Source organism: Scyliorhinus canicula, chromosome 1 (assembly GCF_902713615.1).
Source record: "Scyliorhinus canicula chromosome 1, sScyCan1.1, whole genome shotgun sequence".
NCBI classification, from domain to species: domain Eukaryota; kingdom Metazoa; phylum Chordata; class Chondrichthyes; order Carcharhiniformes; family Scyliorhinidae; genus Scyliorhinus; species Scyliorhinus canicula.
In genome coordinates, this window is record NC_052146.1 from 127,328,549 (window position 1) to 127,345,902 (window position 17,354).

The 17,354-nt window shown below is 46.4% G+C and overlaps 1 protein-coding gene across 2 annotated transcripts in view; it reads right to left on the reverse strand.

Annotated features, from left to right (window-relative positions):
* Positions 1–734: 734 nt before the first annotated feature.
* Positions 735–17,354, reverse strand: part of LOC119967274 (chloride intracellular channel protein 4) — a 165,759-nt gene continuing 149,139 nt past the window's right edge. For both annotated transcript variants that reach the window (XM_038799594.1, XM_038799604.1), the window contains exons 5-6: positions 11,745–11,926; positions 735–4,156 (exon numbers count right to left, since the gene is read on the reverse strand). In XM_038799594.1, coding sequence (XP_038655522.1) covers positions 3,992–4,156; positions 11,745–11,926 — 347 coding nt within the window. In that variant the 3' untranslated portion in view covers positions 735–3,991. The remainder of the gene's footprint in view (positions 4,157–11,744; positions 11,927–17,354) is intronic.

Here is a 17,354-nt window from a genome sequence, read left to right on the forward strand (position 1 = left end):
AGATGGCTCCCGATAGCATCTGTCTCCCTTTCTACACTGTGGATCAAATTCCTTGAATAAGTATTTTCCTTCTGACCTACTTTATCCCCCACCATACGAGAATTAATGTGTACAATACTGAATTCATGTTCGCATCGCTGTAATGTCATTGTCGCCTGGAAAAGTGCTTACCTCGCTCCAAATCCAATGTCAGCATTTGCACAAAATCTCATAAAAACTCAAATCAAATCCAATCCTGATTCAACTTGACTCAGTGTGAACTCAACTGGGCACGCATCGGGGTGAACAATCCAGCATCTGTGCTGAACTAAATTATTGGTGTTATCACAGGGGAAAAGAAAATAGTTTAAGGCATATTTATTGGAACATGATAAAGTCGATCTGGGCTGAATCAAGGAATTAAAGGGCCACTTTCGTGGGAGTTGTACCTTGTCCAGTTCCCAAATGTTTTTGGAGAGGAAAGCACATTCACTTCAAATTTCAAGCTGCGAGCCCCACCTGTGGCTTTACATGATGGGCCGAATGGCCTCCTTCTGCACTGTAAATTCTATGATAATCTATGAATATCTGATCTTCTTAAATTATCACAGATAGTCCTGAAATTATGCATTTGTTACCTTTTGACACCAGCAGTCTCAATTGTCACATTGTTTCAATTAGATGCAAATAATTTCTTCATCCTTGGAGGGAGGGAGTTTCTAGAACTTCCTCACACATATAATAACTATCAACCATTACCTGTTCAACATTCAATTTATTCTTTTCATGCAACATGACATCAACTTAAAACTGAAAAGACAGTGACATTTTCCAGAAGAAAAATGGGTAGCTCAAATGATGTATAGCTGTTTGCTGCCTTTTGTGGCACAATCATTTCTTAAAAGGACATGCTAACATTCAGGTTATAACACATTGAGAATTAGTTTATTCTACAAAATAGAGCAATTCAGCCATTTTGTATTTTAAGTGAAGATTTACTCTACATAAAGATGGAGAAATGTCAACACAAATTCAGGTTGAACCATTGCACTTTGTCACATCATGTGGATACAGACACAGGCACAGAAACAGAGAGACAGAGACACAGGGACAGACAGAGGCACAGACAGAGACACAGACACAGAGTCACACACACAGACAGAGTAACAGACAGAGGCACAGGCAGAGACAGAGACACAGACACACACAGACACAGATAGAGAAACAAACGGAGACACAGAAAAGAGACACAGACACAGGCACAGAGACACAGGCGGAGACAGAGACACACAGATACAGACACAGACAGAGAAAGTGACACAGACACAGACATTCTGATTATTTTGCTTTGCTTATGGAGGTCATGTGTAAATAATGCCAGACGAGACTAATTAATGACTTAATGGTGCTTTGCAACTCAGTACCCTGGGGTAACTATCCCACTTGAGATTTCTTTCCTTGGGAACAATGTTTAGAACGAAGTCAGCCTGGTATCAAGTGAAAGCAAATCATAAATATGACCGTCATTAATTGAGAAAATATAATTTTACAATTCAGGTTTCTTTACAAGCTGGCAGACAATTCTGTAAGCTATCCTGTTACTTACAATAAAAGCACTTGGACTCATTTTAAACTGCTTTTTTGGGGGGCAGAATGTACATTCTCTGGATTCCTCTGATGAGACATTTTCTCTTGCTGTACAGCTTCTGCAGAGGTGATTACCTGGATTGACGACTCTCCAGCACAGGCCTCAATTGTTGTTTTACCATCAGCTGGCTGGAGATGTACACAAAGGTAAAGTGAATGAATTGGCCACAAGCTGATGAAACCCACTGAGCTTAGCAGTTCTATGTCTTGATTGTGCACACAAACAGGCAGCAGCAGTTCAGCTGGCATCAAATGATTTGCATTTCTGCGTTCAGGAGTATGAAAATGTTTAGAAAACCAATGTGGTGTAACTTAATTGTCACTGCATTTCAAAGAGAGTTATTTTACACTGTTGCAACAATCACTTCTATCTGAACTGAAGTTGTCTTGTTACTATTATAGACTTGTAATTCTTCCACCAATGGGAGAAAATTAAATTGGTCCAAAGTTCAACTGAGGAAATGGCAGCTTTTGATCTTCATACAAAATCCTTCATAAAGCGCTAATAAAATGGCATTAAATAAATCACCCTGTGATACCTTTAGGTGATGGATATTCTTTCCAGAGTAACTGTATTACAAAGTGTCTTAGATAAGTAGCCTGTAGGTTGTCAGGTGGCAATGTCTTGTAGTGCAGTGGGTAACATCCTTGTCTCTGACCCAGGAACTCTGGGTTTGATCCCCACTCCACATCTAGATGGCCAAGGAAGGTGCATTCATAATTCAGGCAAACAATCCAAGTATTAACCTAAAAATCCAACACATGCCAAGGGCAGGTGGCTAGAGTGGAAAAGATTCCTGGTCAGCCATATGGTGGAAAGAATGTTGGAGCCTGTACCAGCACTATCTTTAGCTTCAGACTACAACACACATGTAAAAGTGTATATTGCCGCAGCAATCCAGACTTCTGGAGTGAACAGTACAACCACTGTCAGGTTATCAAGTACCTTACGTCTGACAACAAACAACTAACTGAGCAATGAGATTATCAACAGGGAAAGTGTTGTCTTTCATTCTATGCTGAATATCAACCATGAACTGGGCATATGTCAAATGTACACTCCCTTTGTTCTTGTGATTGGTATTCTGATGCAGATAAAGAGCGCGGGGGGGGGGGGGGGGGGGGGGAGAGCAATGAAGGACCAATTTGAACATTCCTTGTCAGAAACCTCTGACAGCACATACCCTATGGAGCAACTGACCCTGCAGTGCAGAGAATTGCATCATGTATTGCATCTTGAGAACATCCAATGTACAACCGGCTTCAGCTCTTTTTGTGCACTGACATATTGCGCATGAGGTTACTCACCCAGGAAAGCTGGCCATCCCTTTTCTTTAAGTATTCAAATGAACCACTCAATCTCTTTTGAAATTACACTAAAACATAGGGAGAGCAATTATTCCAGACTTTATTTGTCTTGAGTGTGTGTGTCTATGTAAGAACAAAATATCCACTCAACAAAAACTTTTAAAAATTCTAAAAGCCAGATATTGCATCACCCTTGACAGCCACTAATCACCATGTTTTACTTCAGTGTTGATTTTGTCTAATCTTTTGCTCAGCCACCCTCTATATCAACTATACGAATTCAGGGCAAACTGATTCTTCTGTTATCAAAATATCTATAAAACCAAAGAAAACAATATAATGTGTCATAATAGTTTAGAATGAAGTTTAACAATAGGGCAAATGGCAATATTTTACTCATGATTAAACAGTCAAGGAAGTGAGGATTATCGCAGCATTATAAATACAATGATAAAAATGAACAGATGAATACTGTAACTTATTTAGCATTTGCATGTGAATTTCTTTCATAATACCTACAACTAGGGCTTTCAAGGTTACCTGCTTACTTAATGATGGTGATTATATCCAGGTTCTTCTGTTAACTAATGGAACACTAAGAAGGCAATTTTAAGCTGCCAACATTTGAAGCTAAGCTTGGGTCTGTGATGTCTACGTGGAAATGTGATCAAAATTGACAAAGATGAGCAATATTCTCTTGCTATCTTTCACATATTATACAGTGATCTTTCACAGCACAAGGTCTTAAAGGCACAGGTTCCTATAACATTTTCTCATAGATATCCAGAAAGCCAACACCTTGTTGGATATCGATTGCCAATTGGTTCCGCTCACCGAGGCAAGTGCTTGCTTGGTTTACTGAACCTTGAAAGCCCTTCCTAAAAATATATATATATATATATGTAAAAAAAAGGAAGGTCGGAGATACCTGAAGTTATAATCCAATGGAAAATATAAAATATCTGACAACTTTGCAAAACCATGCAATAAAAGTAAAGCGTAGTCTGTTAACAAAAGCTTTTCTGTTAGTGAATTCTTCTGCTGGTCTTGTCCACCATCACTTGCTGAGGCGTTTTGCTACATCTGCATAAGCAATTTCAATCTCTTTGTCTCCGGGGCATGTATTTGTGAATTCATCCCTGGTGTAAGCGTTCTGCAGGTATCGCCAGATTCCAGTCATGGATTTTGGAATGTCGAAGTTCCGATACTTCTTTGCTACCACCTACCAAAAAAGGAGAGCTTGCATTTATATATTGCCATATCGTATCATCAGGATGACCCTGTGTATTTAAAACAAAAGGTCCTTTAGAACAACATGTTTCAATCTCATTTGTGTTGCTGATCAGCTGATTGATTTGTGATATGTACTGTGATTTGTAGAATATTATTCAATAAACTTGCAATGACCATCAGTTTCAGTGTCAATATCATGTGTCAACATATGAGCCACATGGTGTGCTCAGATTCCACAATATTCACTATTTGTAAGAATAAAAACCAGAAGGCACAATGATAAAGGTGCTCCATAAGCTCCACTGTAAATGAAAGAAAATAATAGGTGCAGGAGAGTGAGTACAAAGCCATCATTACATCTCCTGGTTCTGGATGGACTGCTTAGGGAAATTGTTGCCATTTACAATTGTCCATTGTTTATTTGATAAGGTTGGAAAGGATCAGGATTTTTACACAAGATTAGGGTTCATGGGATTGAGAGTAATACATCAGCATTGTCTGAGGATTGGTCACTATCAGTGATTAGAGGGAAGTGCTGCAAAGACTAGTGTTTAAGCCTCAACTGTTAACAATTTATATCAATGACTTAGATGAGGGGAGAGAATGTAAAATATCCAAGTTCATTCATGAAACAATGTGAGTTTGGGGTGTAATTTGTGAGGAGAATGCAAAGAGGCGGCAAAGGGTTAAAGAAAAAATTGTTTGATTGGCTAGATTGGAAAAAAGATGGCAGATGGATTGTAATTGTGGGGAACTGTGTGGGTATTCATTTTAGTATGAAGATCAGAAAAGTTGAATATTTTTAAATGGTTCAAAATGTTTAAATATTGATGTTCAGAGAGATCTAAGTGCCCTCATACCGAAACACAGAAGTTTAGCACGCAGATACGAGTATAGTATCTAGTCAGTCATTAGAAAGACAAATAGCATGCTTTTTTATTACAAGGAGATTGCAATAGAGAGAATGGAAGTTTTGCTGCAATTAGTTTTGTACTTTGTTGTGACCACATCTGGGGTATTGTGTGCAGTTTTGGTCTTCTTACTAAAGGAAGCATAGACGTGCCTTGATTATAGTGCCACGAATGCTCACTGATTGATCCCCGAGGTGAGACGTTTATCCCGTGTACACAGTTAAAATAAAATGGGCAGCATAGTAGCATAGTGGCTAGCATGGCAGCTTAACAGCTCCAGGGTCTCTGGTTCGATTCCCTGCTGTGTCACTGTATGTGCGGAGTCTGCACATTCTCATTGTGTCTGCATGGGTTTCCTCCGGGTGCTCCGGTTTCCTCCCACAGTCCAACGATGTGCAGGTTAGGTGGATTGGCCATGATAAATTTCCCTTAGTGTCCAAAAAGGTTAGATGAGGTTACTGGGTTAGAATGGAGGCATGGGCTTGGGTGGGGGGCTCTTTCCAAGGGCTGGTGCAGACTTGATGGGCCAAATGGCCTCCTTCTGCACTGTAAATTCTGTGATTCTGTGAAAATCGGCCGATGATATTTGGTGTTTTGAAGAATGAAAGGTGATTTAATTGAAATGAGTAAAATTATTTGAGGGCTTGACAGGATCGATGCTGATGTTTTCCCTGGCTGGAAGGTTTAGGACTAGAGACCACATACTCAGGATAAGGGGTCAGCCATTTAGGACTTATGTGAGGAGGCATTTCTTCAACTCAGAGGATTGTGAATCTTTGGAATTATCACCCCTGCAAGCCTGTAGATGCACAGTTGAGTACATTCAAGACTGAGTTTGAGAGAATGTTGGCTACAAAGGGAATCAAAGGAAATTACAATAGTGAGGAAAAGCGGGGTTGATGTTGAAGATCAAACATGATCTGACTGATCAGCAGAGCAAGACTAAAGGTGCCAAGTGGACAAACTCCCGCATCTTTTGTTCTAATGCTGCCATTTCTCCATGTTCCTTTTCAACTAAGAATGGCAACAACTGCAATGTCTGCACAGATGAGATCTAATTATGAGCACAAAGAAAATTTGAATATTTTCTGAACTAAATATGCAAAATGTTTACTGATTATTACTGCCTCACAGGGAAGTAAAAAAACATGCTGAACAAAGGCAGCTACAGTGATAAGCTTGTGGTCTTAATATCAACAATATCTGCAGAGTGAAACCACGGGGACTTCATTAATCTGTTCTGATATTTTCTCTCTTTGTTTAGTTTTCATTTGATAACACGGTGGCTCAGAGTATGAAAGTACCTCGAGTTGGCATTTAGGACTGGATTTCCGTCCTTGAGGCAGGTAACAGGAGGTGGGAAAATTCCTGGCTTGCCCTGCACATTTTAAGAGAAAGTGCTCGCCAGAACAGGGGGTGGGATTCTCCAATAATGGGACTATGTCCCCACGCCCGCGTCAAAACGCGGGCGTTTCAGTCTGGACTTTTCTTAAGGAAAGTCCAGAGTGATTCTCCAATTTCCAGGGGGCTAGCAGGGTCCCGGAGTGCTTCTCACAGCTCCAGCTGCGGATACGGGGTCCTGCACCTCCGGTCGGGAGTCCACGCATGTGCACGGCAGCAGCCTGCGTGGCTGCCCCGTGCGATATGGTGGACTCAGCCCGTGAGCTGCCAACTGCGAAGGTGTGCTCTTTAAAAGTCCCGCTTCAATGCTGTGAGATTTGGTCATTGTTAAAATTAAAACAGAAAGGCCCTCCATCCCACACACCCTCACCACACATTCCCTGGGCGGGATTCTCCGACCCCATGCCAGGTCGGGGAATCGCCGGCGGGCCGCGTGAATCACGCTGCTCCGCCCCGCCGCCGGCGTGCGATTCTCTGCAGAGTGGAGAATCGGCGCCATTGGTGCTGGCGTGGTCGGCGTGGCGCCGGTTGCGGGCCACTCTACGCGGCCGGCCCACCGATTCTCCGGCCTAGATGGGCCGAGCGGTCGTAAGAAAAGAGCCGAGACCCACCGGCGGCGTTCTAACCTGCTCTGGGCCGGCGGGACCTCAGTGTGTAAGGGTCGGGTGGCGGCCTTTGGAGGGGGGGGGGGGCTCCGACCCTGGGGGGCCTCCAATATGGCCTGGCCCACAATCGGGGCCCACCGATCGGCAGGCCGGCCTCTATGGCTGCAGGCCTCCATCCCTACGCACCAGCCCCTGTAGTCCTACACCATGTTGCGTCGGGGCCAGCACGGTGATGGAGGCCACTGCGCATGCGCGCGTTGGCGCCGGTGCCACTACGCGTGTCCTCGTTGGCGCCGGCACAACTGCGCATGCGCAGATCCCGCGGCGCACGGTTCGCGCCGGGATCTGCAGCAGGAGTGGCATGAACCGCTCCAGCTCCGTGCTGGCAACTGGAGGGGCCAGAATTAGTCGAGGGAGCCGCCTGCTCACGCCGTCGTAAAACGTGAGGGCGTTTGCGACGGCGTGGACACTCTGTCGCAGGATTGGAGAATCCCGCCCTCTATGTCTCATTAATGCTGCCTCATGCCCCCACCCACCCTCTATGGCCCCTCGTGCCCTGCTATCCCTATCACCCTTCATTCTCCCCATGCCAAGTTATATCCCCCACTCATCCCTGATGGCCCTGCATGCTCCCCCATGCCAAGCAATGGGACATCCAAGCCCATCTATTCACTGTATAGGAGCAATGAACCCTATTGTGAAAATTTTAAAAAAAAAGATTTTCACTTAAAAATAAGCTTATTTTTAATTTCAGCCCAATAAAAAAGTGTCAATCATCTCAATACTTTAAAGTATCAACAGCAGGGCAGCATGGTGGTGCAGTGGGTTAGCCCTGCAGCCTCACGGTGCCGAGGTCCCAGGTTCGATCCCGGCTCTGGGTCACTGTCCATGTGTAGTTTGCACATTTTCCCCATGTTTCTTTGGGTTTCGCCCCCACAACCCAAAAGGTATGCAGCGTAGGGCACGATAAATTGCCCCTTAATTAGAAAAAATGAATTGGGCACTCTAAACATTTTTTTTTAAGTATCAACAGCAAGAATAAAGATTACGAAACTCACAGCACAGATCAGAGAGCCAGAGCTGTCAACCAAACAATATTTTCTCTAGGACTCAGGTCTTTCAAAAGACTAATGGATTGATGGGATCTCAGCCAAGTCTCAATATGTATTCTTGGGGGCAGCACGGTGGCGCAGTGGTTAGCACTGCGGACTCACGGCACCAAGGTCCCAGGTTCGATCCCGGCTCTGGGTCATTGTCCGTGTAGAGTTTTCACATTCTCCCTGTGTTTGCGTGGGTTTCGCCCCCACTACCTAAAAGATGTGCAGGCTAGGTGAATTGGCCATGCTAAATTGCAATTGGTAAAAAATTAATTGGTTATTCTAAATTTTTTTAATGTATTCTTGGCTCAGAGCCCAGTCATCCATTAGAGTACAGTAGTCCCCCTTTATAACGCGGGTGTTGGGGTCCAAGACAGCCACCCGCGTTGCAACCGAGCCGCGGATATCCACGATGGGGGTTTTAAATTTATTTAAAAATCTATGCTAGCGCTTCCCATTGAGAGTCTACGGGGGGCGGGGGGAGAGGTCAGACCCCCGTAGACTCACAATGGGAAGCGCTAGCATAGATTTTTAAATAAATTTAAAACCCCCATCGTGGATCTAATTAAAACAGTGTCAATTTCAGCGGCCGGCTCACTTTGATCCGGAGAGGGAAGCTGCTCTCTCACTGAAACAATCAGCCGGCCGCTGAAATTGACACTGCCCGCTGCTCTCTCCCTCCAATCCAACTTTTAAGTTTTAATGTTTATGATTGGAGGGAGAGAGCAGCCGGCAGTGTCAATTTCAGCGGCCGGCTGATTGTTTCAGTGAGAGAGCAGCTTCCCTCTCCGGATCAAAGTGAGCCGGCCGCTGAAATTGACACTGCCGGCTGATTGGAGGGAGAGAGCAGAGAACACAGGAGGAGGTCATACGGGCCTCTGCAAGACCAGCATGGTCTCACATCGCCCCTCCCCTCTGTAGCTGGGGTTCAGGCTGTGGCTGCTGGGGTACAGGCCGTGGCTGCTGGGCTTCAGGCTGTGGCTGCTGGGGTACTGTGGCTGCTGGGGTTCAGGCTGTGGCTGCTGGGGTACTGATTGGAGGGAGAGAGCAGCCGGCAGTGTCAATTTTAGCGGCCGGCTGATTGTTTCAGTGAGAGAGCAGCTTCCCTCTCCGGATCAAAGTGAGCCGGCCGCTGAAATTGACACTGCCGGCTGCTCTCTCCCTCCAATCAGAAACATTAAAACTTAAAAGTTGGATTGGAGGGAGAGAGCAGCCGGCAGTGTCAATTTCAGCGGCCGGCTCACTTTGATCCGGAGAGGGAAGCTGCTCTCTCACTGAAACAATCAGCCGACCGCTGAAATTGACACTGCTGGCTGCTCTCTCCCTCCAATCCAACTTTTAAGTTTTAATGTTTCTGATTGGAGGGAGAGAGCAGCCGGCAGTGTCAATTTCAGCGGCCGGCTGATTGTTTCAGTGAGAGAGCAGCTTCCCTCTCCGGATCAAAGTGAGCCGGCCGCTGAAATTGACACAACTGACAGTTGGGGTCCATAAGCCCCCCCGCGGTATATCGCGAACCGCGGTATTGCGGAGCGCGGTATAACGGGGGACTACTGTACTCAAACAGCCCCAGTGAAAACATTGCTTGGTTGACACCTCTGGCTTCCTGATTTATTCTGCCAATTTCACATTGTTTGTTTACATAAGATAAAGAGTTTTCACCTGCTTGCAGTTTCAGCTACTGATACTTTAAAATGGCTTGGAGGATTTGCAAGTAAAAAGGAGCTGTTTTGAGAAAGTGGAAAGCTATCAATGAATGACTGTTTCTTTTAAAAACTGTTCCTCATGTCCCACTGTCACTGCAGAATTAATTGATTCAATGCAGTGTATAATGGCTGAATGGGCACCAACGTACCACAGTCTGGCATGGAAGACACAAGAGGTTATGGGGGATGTTTGGTTGGCATACATTTTCGACTCAACTTTCTAAAGATCCCCTCGTGTAGACCATGGTTCACAACACCATGGACTGGATTCTCCATCGGTGACGCCAGAATCAGGAAATGTGATTGGGCGGAGAATCGGTTTTGACATCAAAATCACGGCGGGTGTCGGTTTCACGCTAAATTGCAATTCTCTGTCACCTTGACAGCGGCTTCAATGCATTCCAGAATGCACCAATGCACCATTGGCATATCATTAGTAGACACGACCTGGTATTCTCCGGGGCCTCTGCAATGTTCTGCCTCCACTGGGGTGAATTCCCAAGGGCGAGGTTCACTTGTGCTTTTAAAAATCGTGGAAAAAGAGGTGTACAGAAAGCGTCCAACATAGCCATAATTTGCTGACAGTCGTGCCGCTGGCTGGGGGGATTATGCCAGGGCCGGGGGCAATAGTGGGGGTGGCCAGGAGGTGGGCTGTAGGGTCGGGGTAGACGAGCACAGAACACCATTGCCACAGCCGACAAGGCATCCATGCAGCTGTGCATGTCGCTGATTGCCCACTGTGAACCTAGGGCCACAGGTCAGACGGTGCTCTCTGGCCCCAGCTGACCCATCAGCGGGATGGGTGCATTCCAACGCACCCAGTGCCACCTTGTTGGCTGGGATGAGTGTGTGTGGGGATTATAAAGTGTATATGTGGCTACAGCTTCTCCGCCTCCTGAGTGCCAATCACAGACCCACCGAATCCCGCACCATTTTTCATTTGAATCGATTGTGTTCCATGTGGTGTGGCGCCGGTGCTAACCCCTTAGTGGTCACTGAATTGCTCCAGCTCTGGCGCCAGTTTTGCTGTCGTGGAAATCCATGAATCCTGCCCTGGCATCAACACATTGTCTCAGGAGCGGAGAATCCAGCCGCATGTTTCTTTGAAAAACTGGCCTGAGTACATGGAAATTACAGAGTATTAGAACATGCCTCTCCCATGCTGGTTTGACATGGCAGGGCTGGGAGGACAGAGTGCAGACTCATGATCCAAATCAACCCACACCCTTAAAAAGCACTCCCAAAAATCAGAAACCCTGGGAATGGGATCAGGAATATCAGAATCAGTCCCAGGATGTGTTTTTTAAAAGGGCTTTTGAGTCATCCCAACCCAGCGAAAATCCAGCCATGATTGAAAGAGAGCTAAGGTATCTTCAGTCCTAATTTAAAATGGAGTGACTTAACTACAACTGTCTTGCCCTATTCTAGCTGTCAACGGTAAGGCCTTCCCACACCAAACCGGCAGTATCTTCTTGAATTAACACAGATTGGACTCCAATGACAGCATTGAACCCAATCTGCTGTTCGAATGGGAAAGCTGAGCAGTGGAGTAATGACAGCCTGAGCAAACATGCCAGGAGCTGGGCCATGGGCAGATGAGGTGCAACCAGCTAAGATTCTTTTAAATGGATTTTGCTTTCCTGATGATCCAAGAGGAACAGAATTTCTAAGTTTCATAAACTATTTCACTGCAACGTTATAACTGAATGCAAACACACCCAAAGTGTACTGGCAAAACAATGTGTCCCCATTGTTCTGGATCACCTGGTCCTGCAGAGAATGCTTTCTTATTTGCGTTCTTTGTTGAAGCAAATCTGTAAAGTTGACTGGGTCCAAACACAACGTGAAATAACTCAGTACCTTGACAATGTGAAGCTTTGGGAGCAGATTGCAGTCTGCGAGTGTCATCTCACTTCCATCCAGAAACTTGCGGTTGGAGGCCTTGACATCCTCCAAGCTGTCAGCATCGATCTCTTCGGGGAGGGGTGTGTTCAAATACTCATCCAGCTTCTGCAGTGTCTTCAGCAGGCCTTTTTCCAGAGCTGTGGGAATAGGAATGGAAACAGATATAACGCACTCCAGTGAAGCAGATGTGTCTGATCCATCAAAATAGAAGTGTACAGTAGAGAAAGCCAAATCCATTTAGAGTATTATGGTACCAATTTCTGAAATTTCATCAATAAGCCTTGCTAACTCTTTGCTGCAACAGGTGCTCTATAAAACCTACCTCTTGACTAAGCTTTTGACCAGCTGGCCCTTATGTGGCTCTGATCATATTTTATGTGACAATAGTCCTGTGAAGTTTCTTGGGGTGTTTATTTTTCAAAGGTGCTTTATAAATGTGGGTTCTTATTGGGTAGCCAGATGGATTTGTAGGGAATGGTGCTGGTAATGATTCTGTTATGGTCACTAACAGCTTCTCTTAGCACTGTTGCTTCACAGCGCCAGAGACTTGGGTTTTGATTCCCGGCTTGGGTCATGACTGTGCGGAGTCTGCATATTCTCCCGTGTCTGCGTGGGTTTCCTCCGGGTGCTCTGGTTTCCTCCCACAAGTCCCAAAGACTTGCTTGTTAGGTGAATTGGACATTCTGAATTCTCCCTCTGTGTACCCAAACAGGCGCCATAATGTGGCGACTAGGGGATTTCCACGGCAACGTCATTGCATTGTTAATGTAAGCTAACTTGTGACACTCATCAAGATTATTATCTTTTGTTTGATTTATTGTCCTAATACCATCCCGTGCACCATCATTCTCATCATCCTATCTCAGACATTCCCTTTAGATCTTTCATCCTCTTCCCCCTTTCTCTCCCTCTGTATTTGGTTAGAACCTGTTGCATGTCTAAGTTTCCCCATTTCTGAAAGAGCATCACAACCTGAAATATTCCTCTTTTTCTCTCTCCACAGATGCTGCCAGACCAGCTGAGTTAATCCAGGACGTTCGCTCTTCATTTATAATAGATGTCATGGTTTTTACAAATAGCAGCTAATCCTATTGGAAGTAGACTGCACTCTCCTCTGTATCTCTGAGTGACCACTGGCTCATACTCCATCTGTATTGGATGTGCTCAGTCACAATTACCAGCAATTGATCAATGAAGCTACTCCTAGGTGAAGCTGAAATTAAATCATATTTTATATGCATTAAGCCTGAAGGGCTTAGTACATATAAAATAGTGAAGTTACATAAGGTTTTCCTAATTTCAGCCAATATTTTTACTGGTAATGCTATATGGTGGATATACTGTATTCATGCCTCCCCATTTTACAGCAAATTGTATATATGAATTCAAGAAGTAATTAAGTGTGTTGAGAGAGGCAGAGAGAGAGAGATGGTACTGCAGGGTATTGTGAAGAAGAGGGAAGGTCTGGTTGCAACATCATATTTGACCTGATTGTCTTTCCTGCTTCCAAGAGTGTAAGGAGAACAATAACCTGTTCATAGATTGAGGTCTCTAAAGGTGACAAACATCGCTATTTATTTATCACTTATGTCACTTGAATGACAGAATATTGAAGCCCTTGAACGTATTGTTGCCCCAATCTATACACATCTATCCTACAACACGGGCAGGATTCTCCGACACCCCGCCGGGTTGGAGAATCACCGGGGGGGGCGGCGTGAATCCCGCCCCCGCCCGTTGCCAAATTCTCCGGCACCGGAGATTTGGCGGGGGCGGTCGGCGCCCTCTGCGCATGTGCTGGGATGACGCCAGCACACACTGGCGCGCCCGCGCATGCGCCAACTTGCGCCGGCCGGCGGAGGTCCTTCGGCGCCAGTTGGCGTGGCACCAAGCCCCTTCCCCGCCGGCCGGCGCTGGCGCCAACCACTCTGGCGCCAGCCTAGCCTCTTAAGATGCGGAGGATTCTGCACCTTTGGGGCCCTTCTGCGCTGGCCGGCGCGGCGCAAACCACTCTGGCGCCGGCCTTGCCTCTGAAGGTGCGGAGGATTCTGCACCTTTGGGGCGGCCCGACGCCGGAGTGGTTCATGCCACTCCTCGGTGCCGGGACCCCCTGCCCCGCCGTGTAGGGGAGAATCCCGCCCAACTTGTTTCAATCTCTGGGATCAGGTATCCACCACCGCCACTACACTGAAACTGCCTGAATTAAAGTGGCAAATGACATGCCCTCTCAGTATGACCATGGCCCTTCTCTACTAGTTTTGGCATATTATCATTGACTTTATAGTGCAGAAGGTAGCCATTCGGCACATCGAGTCTGCACCGGCCCTTGGAAAGAGCACCCCACCCAAGCCCACACCTCCACCCCATCCCCTTAACCCAACAACACCACCTAACCTTTTTGGACACTAAGGGCAATGTATCATGGCCAATCCACCTAACCCGCACATCTTTGGACTGTGGGAGGAAACCGGAGAACTCGGAGGAAACCCACGCAGACACGGGGAGAACGTGCAGACTCCACACAGACAGTGACCCAAGCCGGGAATCAAACCTGGGACCCTGGAGCTGTGAAGCAACTGTGCTAACCACTGTGCTACCATGGATAGTAGCTGTTATAATCCCCACGAGGCCTAAGTTGATGACACGATTAATCTCCCCATGAGTCTCGTGGGGCGGAGGCCCATCAGTGGGCCTTGTTGATGCATTGCGATAAAAGCCGGCCCAGGTAGGAGCTGAGTTAAAGAGTAGTCACAGCTGAGACTTGCACTGTTGTGTGTAAATACTTCCCTTGTTGAAATAAATAATTTTTTTACTTTCCTTTCCGGACTCCTCCTTGACTACTAAATTGGCGATGAGAATAAATCAGAACTACAGTCGGCGCTGCGAGCCATTTGAACACAACCACCTCTCCTCACGACGGAATAAGGTTTGCACCTTTTTGAAAAGGCTGCTCTTTGGCACACTTGGTGCATTTGATGCGGGTGAAGAGGACTGGACTCAGTATGTGGAGTATATATGCTTTTGTAAAAAGTGACACTATCATTGGGGATCATTGCCAGATGGTAGGTCTTCTGACTGCCTGTAGATTTCCACTTTCAGCATCAAAAAGAGCCTAATATACCCCGCGGCCCCAGACTCCAAGACTTTTGAAGAGCTAGTGGCGCCCGTGACAAATCACTACGACCCCAAGCTGTCAATCATTGTACAGAGGTACTTATTTAATAAAGCCGAGAGAACCCCTGGGGAGTCTGTTACCGTGTTTTTGGCGCGATTGCGTAAACTACTGGAGCTTTGTGGCTATAGGCAACCCTGACCCGAAATGCTAGGGACCAGCTGGTATGCGGAGTAAATAATATTGCAACCCAACGGAAATTGCTGGCTGAGCAGTTACCAGACCTGACAAAGGCCGTTGAGATCTCCGTCTCATGGGAGAGGGCAGAGAAGGGAGTCAGGGAGTCCAGGAACTCCAAGAGATGCCAGGGATGGAGGTAAACAGTGTAGGAGGCACCCCACCCCCCGATCCATTCTGGTGAACAGCATCCCCTACGTACTGGGACCCTTGAAATCCTACTCTGGCCCAAACACCATTGGAACCAGAACTGTTGGCCAAGGGCCGCTGCAACCAGGCAGGACACCTCTCCGGAACCGATGGAGGATGATCCAAGGCCGTGTGGCCCGCAAAACCATAGGGATAGGAAACCACAGGTCAGCCAGCAAACAAGCTGTCCTACGTGAGGGAGACACCAGCCCAGAACCAGGACCCTCCTGGTGCTAAACCGGTCGTTTAGCTACTCGACCGGTGTAGCACCGCCAGAACAGAACTGTTGGTGGGCCGGGGGGTCAGGACCCGTCTCAGCCTCACGTTTCCCAATATTGGCGAGAGAGTGCAACCTGGTAAAGACTTGTAGAGGCAAGGCCAAGGCAGGCGGACGAGGACCAGAGGTTTCCAACCAGGGGATACTGTGTACATTTAAAACTTTGGGGATGGGTCTCTTTGGGTTCCCGGGGCAGGGTACAACTGACCGGACCAGTCTCATACAAAATAAAGACTAACAAACAGACAGTGCGGAAGCACTTAGATCACCTCAGGAAAAGGGGACCAGTGTTAGAACATGCTCCACCAGAAGAACCATCTTTCAGCTATATTGCTCCAGCTGGGGCTGGGGGTGTCGTTCGTTGGAAGCCCCGACACCGAGATGGAAGAGTGGTGGTCTCGGATTGTAAGATGGAGACAAAGACATCAAAGGCTTCCGGGGCGACCTTACCGGGGATCAGTCACCAGCAGTAACCCCAGATGGTCATCACGTAAACCACATTCGCCGACACCTCCCGACCCTGCCCTGCAGCTGCCGGAAGTGCAGCCACGGGCAAAAAGGAACTGCACTCCTTTCTTCAGAAGGACTTACGGATTTCGATGGGGAGGAATGTTATAATCCGCGCAAGTCCCACAGGGATGACACGATTAATCTCCCAGTGAGTCTCATGGCGTACTAGCTTCCCCGCTGAGGGGCAGAGGCCCATTGGCGGCGGGTTTGTTTGATTCACTACCATAAAAGCCAGGTACGAGTCGAGCTGCAGAATAGTCCCGGCTGGGACTTAGACCGTTGAGTGTAAATGCTTTCGTTTGGAAATAAATCATTTTTCGACTCTCCTTTCCGGACTCCTCCTTGGTTACTGAAGTAGCATAGTGGTGCTGTTATCAGAATAGCAATCCAGAGACCTGTCTACAGTCATGAGTTCAAATCCAGCTAGGGCACCTCTTGGAATTTTAATTTAATGAATAAATCTGGAATAAAATGGTGGGATCATTAATAATGATCATGGAACTGTCAGATTGTTGCAAAGAGCTATCTGGTTCACCAATGCCCTTCAGGGGAGGACATCTGCTATCCTGACCCAGTCTGGCCTACATGTGACTCCAAATCCACAGCAATGTGGTTGATTCTTAAATGACCCAGCAAGCCACTCAGTTGTTGGTGGCTCACGCCACCTGCTGGAGAGCAATTAGGAATGGACAATAAATACTGGCCATTGGCATTGCTACCTACTGCGCTGAGGACCCGGGTTCGAATCCCGGCCCTGGGTCACTGTCCGTGTGGAGTTTGCACATTCTCCCTGTGTCTGCGTGGGTTTCACTCCCACAACCCAAAGATGTGCAGGTTAGGTGGATTGGCCACGCTAAATTGCCCCTTAATTGGAAAAGAAATAATTGGGTACTCTAAATTTATAAAAATAAATAAATAAATACTGCCCATTTCAGTGACACCCTCATCCTAAGAATGAATTAAAATACCACACTATTCTCTTCCAATGTCTTTCTCCTGTACTCCAGTTCAGAGGGACTGTCATCATTTTGTTAAACTCTTCCACAATTGTAGCCAGCACATCTCCACCAACCTCTGATTTAACTTTGGGTTACCCTTTCTCATTACTCTTTTTGCTCAATGTAGATTTTGCTTGTGCGACATGCTTTAAGATATTTTTCTATGGGTAAATTGCTGGATATATACAAATTACATTATGTAGACTATAGGATGGGCTTTCACTAAAAAGAATACAGAAAAT